This window comes from Pogoniulus pusillus, chromosome 11 (assembly GCF_015220805.1).
Source record: "Pogoniulus pusillus isolate bPogPus1 chromosome 11, bPogPus1.pri, whole genome shotgun sequence".
Taxonomy (NCBI): domain Eukaryota; kingdom Metazoa; phylum Chordata; class Aves; order Piciformes; family Lybiidae; genus Pogoniulus; species Pogoniulus pusillus.
In genome coordinates, this window is record NC_087274.1 from 16,012,170 (window position 1) to 16,024,699 (window position 12,530).

Here is a 12,530-nt window from a genome sequence, read left to right on the forward strand (position 1 = left end):
CCATGACCCAGCAAACAGCTTTGTGCACGCTTCAGTTCCCATGCTCAAATCAGTCAAGTGCAGTTGATAAGAAGCTGTGAGGTCAGGGAGCAGCCCCCTGCCCCTGGCTGCTCACATTGTTGAGGGCTGATGGCTTAATTTGCTCCTGGACGTTTCCACCTAACAAGTGCCTCACCATTGTGTGGACTGCAGACATCCATTGGCTGCAGGGACCTGCTGCTCTTTACTTGCTTCGGTGCACTCCAACTGTGGATGCCAGCCCAGAGTCAGAGGCATGCTTGGGATGAGCTGCAAGAGCACCACTGATCTGGCACAGCTGCCAGAGACACACTAGGGCTACATCAGCCTATCCCAGATGGGGTAGTTTGGTATCCAAAATCACCGTCAGGAAAGCTTCCCCATGGCTGTGGTGCATAAGCAGAGTCAAACATGGGTTGTGGTGGCAGCTGTGTTGTTGGTGATGGATGGCTTGGCAGCTACTGCCCTGACCCTGGGCCAGGAGTTCATGCCCCCAAGGGGGTTAAAAGGTGTCAGGCAGCTTTGCTTACGTTATTAAGTGGGTTGCACGATGCAGAGCAGAGCATAGGTCTGAGTCCTGAGGTTGCCCTTGGGGCATAGGGTTAAAAGCTGCGGCCGGGGTCAACCTGTAGGTTGGGTTATTGACCTTTTTGCCTGCAGAGTGTGACCCTGTGACTGATGTGGAAGTACATACTCATGCCTAACCAGAGCTGAGCACCCCTGCTTGGCAGGATGTCTGCGTGGCAGATGCCCCATCCTCAGAAACAGGCAAGGTCAGGTTGTTTGGGGCTCTGAGAAGCCTGCTCTAGTTGAAGATGTCCCTGCTCACTGCAGGGGATTCTACAACAGGGCCTTTAAAGGTCCCTTCCAGCCCAATTAATTCCGTGATTCTACGGCACAGGTCATCTACTCACTATGAAGAGCCAGCCTGTTTGTGATGGCTTATTAGAAGGGACTTTCCTACCTCCCTCAATCCCAGCCCAGAGTGAGAAAGCCAAATAAAGATCTCCAGTGCTGCTTCTGGGGCTTGTTCTTCTACCAATAGCTGAGCTCAAGAATGAGAAGCAGCTCCCTGGAGAAACAACTGCAAGCTCTCAGAAGTGATTCATGAGTCCCCAAAGGATTGCCTCGTCCACAGCACTTGATCCCACAGCCAGTCCCCGGCGACTGAGCCCAGCAATACTGTGACACCTCTCCCCCCACCTACCTGCGGTGATGGATGCCAGCCGCACGTAATCAAAGCCTCTGATGAAGGGCTCATAAGGGGAGCTCTCCAGGACGTTCATGCCTGTGTTGAAAAGAGAAGTCAGTGAGAAGGCAGCTGAGGCTCTTGAGGGATGTCTGCAACGTTTGAGGTTCAGCACACACAGTGCAGGTTTAGCCTGGGGGGGTCCCAAGCAAGGGGCCATGTGCCCTGAAGACTGTAAGTAAATGGCTACTCGGAGTCACAGGAGCCACACGCTCAGAGCAGGGAGCAGATGGAAGTGGCTTTTGCACATCTCTCACAGCTCTGGAGGAACTCTCAGGGAACTGATAAGCTGCAACCCTCTATAGCTCAGGTCTCAGCCTCTTTACAAGGCTTGTCACTGAGGACACCGAACTGCAGCACAAGCTCTTGCTGCTGAGCAGAGCCCAAATTGCCAATGCCCTGCATGGGGTTTCCATTGCCATTCTTGCTGCTTCCTACATATCCCTCCCTGGGTCGATGGCCCTCGCCTGTTTCTAGAACAGCTCGATGCACACCTTCATATTTATTAACCCTTCTGCCCTTCTCCTTGCCACCAACCCTTTCCAGTATGGCACAGAGCTAATGACCCATGACTCCCAGATGCTTCACTGGAAGTTGCTGGGCAGCTCATCTGATCCCTTGGCACCCACCTGCCGCCCACTTAGCACTCTGCGGGCACTGCTGCCCCATCAGCCTGATGGGTACCACCAAGTGCTACCGAGGCAGCAGCTTGCCAGCTTGTTTGGATTTTATTAGGCATTTAGATGGAACAGGACAGCAGCAGCAGAGGCACTCTCTGGGCTGAAAGCACTATCAAACCTCGTGCTCCAGGCATATGCTGATCACCAGCTGAGGCCAGGAGGAAACGGTTCCCAGGGCAGGGAGCCCCCTGCAATTACCACAGGTGCAGCACAAGGCAGCTTTACACCTTCCCTGAAATATCTTGCATCGTTGCTGAGTGGAGAGGGGCCCATTTGTATGTTCCAGCATAGCAGTTTTATGTCCTGATGATATAGCACCTTATCAGGGAATTGTTATCGGGCTGTCAGCCTGTTATTGTGTCTCCAAATGGGAAGGTGGCTGAGCACAGGCGCTCAAGAGGAGCTGAGTAAATAGTGTGCTTTGTAAATTCCCTGAGCACACACTTCCACAATTGATTTTATAAGAGGGCTTCTAGGAAGCTCTTTACAGCCTCCTGGGTAGGTATGACAGAGAGACAAAGCTCTATACAGAGTGTATGGGTTGGCTGCCTTGCTCAGTCCATTAAACTTGTGTAAGGACTCTGCAACATGTGATGGGTAGGAAATAGATTTCCTCAGGGAAATTAAAGCAAGGATCTCAAAGGTTCAGGAGTGCCAATCTGTGCTGCAAGTGAACTCCATGTGCAAAAACCGTGGGGCTCAGGACATGACAGTGGAGGAGAAGTAGGACAGGGTCCTGGAGATCTCCCATAACAGCACTATCAACAGTCATGCCCAGGATGGAGGTCGCGAGCTGCTGGGCAGGAAGCCCATCCAAGCTGGCTGGCCAACACTCAGCCCTCGGTCTGCAGCTGGAGACCCACACCTGGCCCAAGCCTTCTCCCAGTACTCCCTGCCATCCTCTCACTGCTCTTCCAGATGTGGTCCCAGAGCTGGAAGTGCCCCTCACACCACTGCCCTATTGAGAGGAAGGGAGGGGCTGAGTTGTCATCTCTTCCCCAGGCTTCACTTCCAAGCAAACAGATTCACCTGGTGCTATGGCAAAGATGGCATCCTGGAGGATGCTGAGGCTTCTTGCTTCCCCAGTACAGTCACAGGACCACACTTTGGACTCTGCAAGCTGTGCCACCTGAAAGCTTTCTGGGAAGGTGACCAAGAAGCTGCCACTCTGGCAAGCCTGTGCATCACAGCTCCTATCCTCATTTTGCTTGGCCTTTTGGCCCATGTCATCACCCCTGGACCTCTCCTTCCAGCTTTCAGCCAGCAACCCTTTACTAATCTGCTTTGCAGCCCATGGCTGAGAGGGTCTGTTTTATTCCCTGTTTTAATTTTCATGGTGCATAAAATACTCACCAGCCTGACACAGAAGAGTTATGACCACTGAGGTGCACTTTTATGATGACTCCTAAAAAATGTCAAAAATGCAAACTTACTAAATGCTGGCTCTGGGAACACTTTGCACTGAACTTGATCTCACCAGCCCCAAATCTTCACTGCCCCAAAGGCAGTGGTGCATTTGAGGCCTTCCAAGGGAGTGATTTTTATTTTTGTTTTGAGTTCATGCTGGTTTCTCCTCAGTGCCCATAATTTACCATGAGGGTAGTGGAACACTGCAACAGGTTGCCCACAGAAGTGGTTGGGGTCCCATCCCTGGAGATATTCAAGGTGAGGCTCAACAATGCTCTGGGCAACCTGATCTAGATGAGTATGTTTCTGCTGACTGCAGAGGGGGATTGGACTGGATGAGGTCTGGAGGTTCCTTTCAAGCCAAACCATTCTATGATTCTCTGAACTTGTATCCTCTTTCTGCCAAGTCCATGCTCTTAGCTGCATTCCCCCAGCAGAAGATCTCAAGGTAAGAAAGACAGCAGGTTAAGAACAAAAGGGAGGAGACATCTCAGGCTTTCAGGATTGCTTTCTCCAAAATGCATTACCATGGGGGTCAGTAGGTCTGAGAGGAGACAGAATGCTGTGGGAGTGACCTTCCTTGTGGCCACTCTGGTGCTGGGGAGCTCTGCAGAAAGCCCCAGCAGTGATGGTCTGTTAGAAAGCTTCCCCAGCAGCGAGCTCCCTGCTGACTGACCTTCCATCAAGGTGTGGTGGATGCTCCAGTAGACGCTCAGGCAGTGCTTCTCCTTCTTCATGCCTCTCTTGCACTTGCAGCCGTAGAGCTGGCTGGAGAGCAGGGCTGTCACCGTGCTCCGACACTGGCTCTTGGCGTCGGGGCCCAGCTTGTTGGCTCCATTGCCTGCGATGCATTGCCGCAGGGTCCGGAATTTGGCGCTGCAGATGGGGTCGTTGGTACAGGACTCGCCTGCTTGAAGGCAGTCCCTGCTGGAGCTGACAGCTTCTGCCATACCTTCTGCAAGAGAACAGAGAAGGGATGTGAAGGTGATGGAGAACCTCGGGTGGAAAATGAATTGTGTCTCCCATGAGCTGGGCCAGGCTGGGACATTCATCTTCACACACAGAGATGGAAATCCCTTTCATCACCACCCACCCTATAAGCAACAACCCTGCTTCTGAAGTCTGTAAGTGGGCAGATCCCTCTCCAACAGGTCAGCTGAAGGGTCGAAATGACCAAGCTCGCCACTCCTGGGTATGAATTGCCCACATGATGGGGAACACTGTCTGCTTGAGTGTGTTTGCATTGAAGGGGAAGCTGAATGAGTGAAAGGAAGATGGAGCCGTGCTCGCTGCATGGCTAATGGTCACATAGGTGTACCCCAACAATAGCAGGGTCAGAGGCTCAGCCATGCTCAGCAGGGCGTGGTGGCACCTAGGTGATGGAGAGACTGGGATAAGGACAAATTGCCCTCCTCCCTGTTGATGTGGTGTTCTGGAGCATGTTGACATAGGCTGGGCACAAGTGCACCACAGTTTGGGGCAGCAATGAAGGGGAAACCTGGTTTATGGAAGGAGAGAATCAGTCCCTGTGCCTGTAAGGTAATTTTGGATCTGCTGTACTATAAATTTGGAAACTGCTGTCATGACCTTGAAGGAGGACTTCTCAAAGGAATTCCCTGTCCCCAGTACAAATTGTCTTCCCATTGGACTGCAGCCAGAAGGATAAGGGCAGTTTACCCTTCACAAGGTAGATAAGGTGGGGACAACTTCTAGTTTTCAAACCCCTCCAGGATCTATTCCTGCTGCGACCCAGCTGTGGCAGTGTTAGAGAATCCTCTCTCCTGAGGACATGTGGAGCCTTGGTTTCCATCTATGAAGGCTTTGTGAGATCTTCCCTCTCCCCAAGAGTATTGATCTCTCCACAAAATCCTTTCTTCCCTGCCTCTCCTGCCTTGAACTTCTGCACCTGTCTCTGCTCTCCTGCCAGTCCAGCGCTTGAACCCAGCAAATCCATTTCTCCTCCCACAGCAGTCACAGTGTGTTTGCTAAGAAGGAGCTGCTTCTGTTACTCCTGATTAGAGTAGAAGGTAGCAGCTGGAGTTCAGATACTTCAATTATGCTTATTACAAACTTTGGGCAAACTCACCAGGAGGTTTCCTCCCGAAATATCTCAATGGCATCTCAAACGCAGAACCTTCTATCGAGCTCCAGCCTGTTTCAAAGTGCCTGGTGGCCAGTGCCTACCTCTGATTTATTCATAAACCTGCTTTATTTAGCACTCAAGGCTTGTTTGGATCTGCCAAATGTGGAGAGGGAAATTATTTCCAACACATACAAAACTCTGCCTTGGGCTGTCATATCTTGAAGAACTCGGAACCCCAGGAACAAGTTCCCTTGCAGTATCATCTGGAGCTGGGGCTGCTGAGAGTCTCTGCTTACAGACAGCACTGAATGCTCCATGCACACATCTGAGCAGAACACAAGATGGGTGGGAGGGAAGGTGCTTGACTTATATCGTCCTGCCTTTCTCCAAAGGCTCTCCTCTGGATGAGTACAAAGCATGGCAGGTTTTCTTCTAGCAGACTTTGTCAGTGTCATGTCAACTGCTAGAAAAGTAGAAATTATGACCCCCTCCTTCCCGCTCTCTGCTACACAAACTGCTGAAGATTCTCCCCAGGATGGTTATAAACACAGCCAGCCTGCAAAAGCTGCAACCCACTTTGGAATCCCACTTGAAATAAATCTAACAGATTGGCCAGCTGAAAAAATTTCCTGCTCAAAATTTAAGTAAATATATCCTGGAGCTGAGACTTCCTTACAGAACAAAGAGCAAGGGAGGGGGGAATATTTACAGCCCAAGCCCAAAGCATAAAGCATCCTCATTCAGGCTTTATGACAGAGGTGATTGAAGCACCTTGAAGTGGAACGTCACGGATGACCCATTCCATAATCATGTCACTTAAAACCCAAATCATTCAGGAGCTTTCGTTGCTGGCAATGCCTCTGCAACTAAGACAACACAGCACCACGTTTTCCTGCTCACACTGCCCCTGAGAGAGTCATTTTATGCAACATTAAGAGAGTGCCTCCTAGGGAACAAAAAGATCATCTCTGTGACTTATAAAATAAAAGGCAGTGACAAAGGCAAACCCAGGTCTGCTCTCCCACAGGTCAGAGAGAACAGAATCATGGAATGGGTTGGGTTGAAGTGACCCTTAGAGCTCATCCGATCCAACCCCCTGCAGTCAGCAGGGACATCTGCACTAGAGAAGGTTGTTCAGAGCCCAAAGAGCCTGACCCAGAATGGTTCTAGGGATGGTGCATCTACCACCTCTCTGGTCCTTTTGAGTGCTGAGAAGCCACCTCAAGGTCTGCCCAGAGCTTTTTCTTCCCCGGGCTGAACAATCCCAACTCTCTCATCTGGCTCATGTCCTGCTTTTCACCCAGCAGCACCCCCAAGTGCTTCTCCACAAGGCTGCTCTCCAGCCCTTCATCCTCCATCCTGTGTTGGTGCTGAGGGTTGCCCAGCCCAGGTGCAGGGCCTTGCACTTGTCCTAGTGCAGCTGGAGCAGCCTTTCTGTCTTTGCCTTCAAAATCAGCACATTGCTGACCCTGCACCAGAGGGTTTGCTCTGCTTCTGCCCCTGACTGACCCAGGGGTCAGGATATGCACCAAGGTTGGGCATGCCTTGGGCTTTCCACGTCTCTGCTTTTCTAAGAGCAGACCTTCCAGCTCCCTCTGCTCTCTTTAGCAGGCCATTTGTCTGAGCTTTTATTGCTCACTTGCTGCTAATTTCACACTGTTTACGGTGGGCAGACGGAGTAATGAGTTTATTTTCACATCCTGCTTGTAGCTGTGCTCCACATCTGCTTCTGCTCTTGCTTACCTCAGTGGCACTTAGGTGAAGTAAGTCCTAACATGCAGGAGTAAGTAACAAATCTGACTCTTCCCACTGCCTTATCAGACCCTTGGTCCACCTACAGGCATCTCAAAGTGCATTTTGCTGACCAAGAAGGTCTGACTCTGCTCTCAGGAGACCATTTCCTTGACGAAGACCTTTTTCAGGCAGCCACCCCACATGCCTGCTACACTTCAGAAGTCTTCTGCTGACCAGACTTATCACACGCAGCACATCATGTTCCATGAGAGGTGTCCCTCTACAAGTTTTGCTTTGCCTGCAAAGATAGTCTTCAAGCCACAGTCACACTTCCAGCCAGCACACTTACCATGGGAACAGCTGGGAGAGGGCACTGCAAAGCGTACTTGCACCTTGTGTGAACACAACAGCAGAGCCAGAGTCTGGACCTGAGGTGGGCACCGAATCATCTCAAATGATTAGGGGACTGGAGCACTGGCTTGTGAAGAGAGCCTGAGGGACCCTGGGGCTGTTTAGTCTGGAGAAGATAAGACTGAGAGGGCATCTAATAAATGTCTATAAATATCTGAGGGCTGGGGGTCAGGAGAGGGGACAGGCTCTGCTCACTTGTTCCCTAGGATAGGACAAGGAGCAATGGATGGAAGCTGCAGCACAGGAGGTTCCACCCGAACACAAGGGGGAACTTCTTGACTGTAAGGGTCCCAGAGCACTGGCACAGGCTCCCCAGAGAGGTTGTGGAGTCTCCTTCTCTGGAGCCTTTCAAGGCCTGTCTGGATGTGTTGCTGTGTGACCTGAGCTAGATGGTATGGCCCTACTGTGGCAGGGAGTTTGGACTCGATGATCTCTTTGGGTCCTTTCCAACCCCTGACATCCTGTGATTTGTGATCTCTCTATGTTCAGCTGTGAGAGGTGCCCATTGCTGACAAATCCTGGTGGGCTGGGTCAGACAAAATCTGCAGGACAGATGCTGGTGCAACTGCCTGAGATCCAGAAACTAGCAACCCATCCTGAGCTGTCAGAAATAAATTGCTGCACAGAGCAGGAATGAAAAATGATGAGAAAGGGAGTCGGAAAGAAACATTCCTAATATTTCCTACATGCTCACAAGCCAATGATGATGCCTGAGTGGGGCCAGGTGGCCAGTGCAGGTGGTCTCTGCTGAACCTTGCTTGGATTATGCTCTTATTTCATGATTCTACAGCCAAATGTTCACCATTACCTCAGGAATAAGCTAATGTATAAAGCTCGAATGTCTTTTCCCATTGAATGCAGAAATAGCTGCAGAGGGCAGAGAGCTGCCCCAGGAAACACCTCTGCCATACCACTGGTCCCTGCACCAAACCTGCCTGAGAACAACCCTCCCTGCAGATGCTCCACACCTTGTCCAGAGCTCAGAGATGTGGTATGGATTTTGTAGTGCTCAGCAGTTGCTTTCTGGATACTCTTTTCATTTCCAGGCAAGAGAAAGTTTTTTTCCCTTCCCTATGCCTTGCCCTGAGCTTAGAGCGTGCTCACTGCTCCACCACCGTCAGCACTCTGGGGGCTGGCTCAGGGCTTTGCTGATTAAATCGGGGCAGCTCATGTGAACAGGATGACAGCACTGGTTCGTGTTTGTAGGAGGAGATAGTTTTACAGACATGTAGATGCACTGAAGTCCCACCCTACAAAATGACCTTCTTCTGCCAGTGATTCTTCCCAGTCAGCACTGAGGTGGTGGAATCCACTGAGAACACCTCAGGAGGGCAGTGTCTGAGGGTGTCAAAGCAGCAGTGTAAAGGTCAGGCCAACCACATACTGCATGTTTCCAGGTATTAGAAATGTGCTGCCTGACTCTTGGCACCTGCAGCTTTGCCCTTTCTCCCCTTGCTTTCAGCTTATAAGCAATCTTATGTCTCTGCTTGCTTGGTGCCTTGGAGCAGGACTTCACAGGCACTGTGAAACACAAATACAACAACTGACCAAGTGCTTCCTTCTCCTCTGTAGCTGAGCCATGGAGAAGATAATTCACTCGCTGTGTGCAATCAAAACCAGAAGAAACCACACTCTGCTATGTCTCCTTGCTTACTATAGACTCATACAAGACTCCCAGGCACTTCCTGAGAAGCCTGAAAATTTGAGCTGTCCTGCAGGTCAAGGCTCACGTTGTGACAGCAGCTTTGTTAAGCAAGCCATCCCACCTGCCCTCTAACAGGTCAGATGAGGCACCTGCACAACTCAAACGAGGTACGAATGTTTCTAGTGTGCTGTTCTCTGCCTTGTGAGGGCTTACAGTGCAAAGTGAGAGTGAAATGTGGTGGCCACAAATGTTAAGTGAAAGCCAAACAGGACTCAGCGAGTTGGGGTTTAGGCATCTGCTGAGATGAACTCACTAATCTCCAAATTGTCTTTGTCTTCTGTAGCATCCTTAGCCATTTGCCAGAGAGGAAAGTGTCACTATGACTTTGATGAAGTTTGAAAAGATGAAACCATTTATTTGTCCCCCACCAAGTCAATGACTAGAACCTGGCTGTTAAAAAATAACCCTGGGCTGAGGCAGGAGCTGTTGGATTGCATCTGCAAACTTTCAAGTTAGATGACAATCTGGAGCCCTCTGGGTGTCTGTGGTCTGGTGAAGTTACATCATGACTCCATTATCCTTAAGGATAAAAGAATTCTTCATGAGAACTTGAGATGAAGTCTGCTACCCTAACACATCTTTCTTGACAAGGCTTCAGCCTTTGTTTTCCAAAGATGCCTCTGGAATGCCCTGCCCTGCTGGGCTGACTCAGCCAGGCTAACCACCAAATTGGCTCTAAGCAGCACTCATGGGAAAGGAAGCTGCAGCTCAGACCATTGGCCCAGCACATGGTCCAGCTGCAGAGTGCTGTGTAGCTGTGCTGAATAAGAATCCACCTGACCAGCAGCAACTTTGGGCACCCCTGAGGCCTCAGACTGAATGAGCTGCTCTGAGACCCACACTCTGCATGGGGTGAGTCCTGGCAGGGCACACAGAATGGTTTAGGTTGGAAGTGACCTCAAAGCTCATCCAGTTCCTATCCCCTGCCATAGGCAGGGACACCTCCCGCTAGAACAGGTCACTCAAGGGTTCATCCAACCTGGTCTTGAACACCTCCCTGGGCAACCTGTGCCAGTGTCTCTCCACCCTCACTATAAAGAGCTTCTTTCTAACATCCAGCTTCAATCTCCCCTCTGCCAGTTTAAACCCATTCTTCCTGGTCCTGTTGTTACAAAACCTTGCCAGTAGTCCCTCCCTGGCAGGAGACATGATCCACTGGTTGCTGAAACCTGGGACCATCATGATACTGATATACCAGGGGGCTTCAGTTTGTGATTTCTGCTGTAACAGCAGCTCTTAGTGGCATATCAAACTCCTCAGACTGCAGCTGCTGCTGTAAGAGGAGTCATTACTGCCCAAAGCAGAGCAACACTCAGGGAGCTGAGAGAGCTGGAGTGGAGAGAGTTGTCAGCATGCTCCACACGCAGGTGACTGCCATTGGCCCTGGCCAATGCTGGGACACTGCACTTGCGAGAAGTGAGCCACACAGCAGAGCTCTCCACTGCAAAGCTGAAAGGCACAGTCCTGGCAAGGTCTTTCTCTAAAGAAGGGCTGATGAGAGAAGCACCACAGGTGAAAGTCCATCCCCCACTGGAGGGGCAAGGGTGATTTTAAGCATGTTCCCACCCTCAACTGTAGAAAAAAGGCAATTTGGGGAAAGTGAAGACTTAAAATCACAGAATGGTTTGGGCTGAAAGGGACCTTTAAGGGTCATCTAGTCCACCTCCCATGCAGTCAGTAGGACGTCTTCAAGAGCAGGTTGCTCAGAGATGCATCCAACCTGAGCTGGAATGTTCTGAGACATAGGACTGCCACCACCCTGCCCCTGTCCCGTGAATAAATCTAAGATGACAACAAATGTAGTATTCTGCAGGCAGGTGCAGGAAGCGTGGGGCAAAGGTGGCACCATTCTACACAGAGTCGTGTAAAGAGGTACTGGAAGTCTCTGTATGGGAGAACTAAAGAGTAATATAACCAAAGCTACCCATCCATCCATCTATCTGTGCATCCATCCATCATCTATTTATCTATCCATCCATCCATCTATCTATCTAATCTACCTATCCATCCACCTACACCTCAAGATCAGCTCAGCTTCCCAGCCCAGATCTGAACACAAGGCAATCTAATCCTCAGCTTTCTGAGCACAGTTTCAGAGAGCAATGATCAGTGCCTTCAAGGCAGTCTTCAGTGCAGCAGAGAGATATAGATCTTTATGAGAGCCTGGAATGGCTTTGCACACACACACATACAAACACAGGTCTGCTATCTTTTAACTCCCTTAACTCCACTTTGCTTCAAATCATTTGACTGAGGAATTCTGCCATCCACCAGCTCTTCAGAATCTTGCATAGTCCTGTCAGTTATGCACAGACTGATGTCAAACATGACACTTTTGGGAAGTCTTTATCTGACAAATAAAGTTTTACTGGTTCCTGCAAAATGTTGGAGAAAATTCTTCACTGAAAGGGTTCTCAAAGACTGGAATAGGCTCCCTAGGGAGGTGTTTGGATCCCCATCAGTGCAGAGGTTTAAAAGAGGCAGAGATGTGATGTTAAGGGACATGGATTAGCAGCAGCCTGGTTACAGTTGGAGAATGGCTGGAGCCCATGAGCTTGAAGGTCTTTCCCAGCTGAAGTGGATCTGTGATTCTAGGACTCTGGGAGTCTCTACTACTGCAGCCTCAGAGCACTCTGGATAACCCAACAGCCCTACCCTTCCTGAGCCACCATCACTGCTTTCTGTCTTTAAGGTAGAAGTTATTGCCATGCTTCCTGCACATCCATTTCTCCACTGCCTTCAACCCTTTGGCCATTTGTGACAACTGCAATACATTCTGCAAGATCTCACAGATTCTGTAGAACACCTCAGGGCTGTTGTATTTTTGGCACTACTAATTTTTGCATCTGCACTCTGTGCTATCAATTACAGCAAGCTCTGATCCGGATTGATCTGTAACTCCCAAGCCTTCCTTCAGTGACACTGCTAATAGCTGTCTGCAATGGCTTGTCTTTTCCGTGGCCTCCAGAAGTTTATTCCCTACTGTGCCCGAGATGAGAGAAATCTCTTCTGACAGATTTGCACATCTTATGCTGCTCTCTAAAGAGTCTTCAAGAACAAGCTCCTCAAACCTTCTCAGAACTCTGCCTGTTCTGGGCTCCTCCTGGTTTGCAGACTACTCAGGCGCCACGGCTGCAGCTGGAAAATGAAAACAAAACTCCCTCCTGCTGCCAGCCGAGTGACCTTCTTGCTTTGGGGACAACGAATCTGGGCTCTGCTCTTTATTAGGATCCATCCTCCCTG

General features: G+C 50.2%; 1 protein-coding gene across 2 annotated transcripts in view; it reads right to left on the minus strand.

Moving 5' to 3' along the window:
• Window positions 1–12,530, minus strand: part of GFRA4 (GDNF family receptor alpha 4) — a 73,185-nt gene that overhangs the window by 8,454 nt on the left and 52,201 nt on the right. For both annotated transcript variants that reach the window (XM_064151191.1, XM_064151190.1), the window contains exons 2-3: window positions 4,031–4,309; window positions 1,226–1,306 (exon numbers count right to left, since the gene is read on the minus strand). In XM_064151191.1, the coding sequence (XP_064007261.1) occupies window positions 1,226–1,306; window positions 4,031–4,309 (360 nt within the window). The remainder of the gene's footprint in view (window positions 1–1,225; window positions 1,307–4,030; window positions 4,310–12,530) is intronic.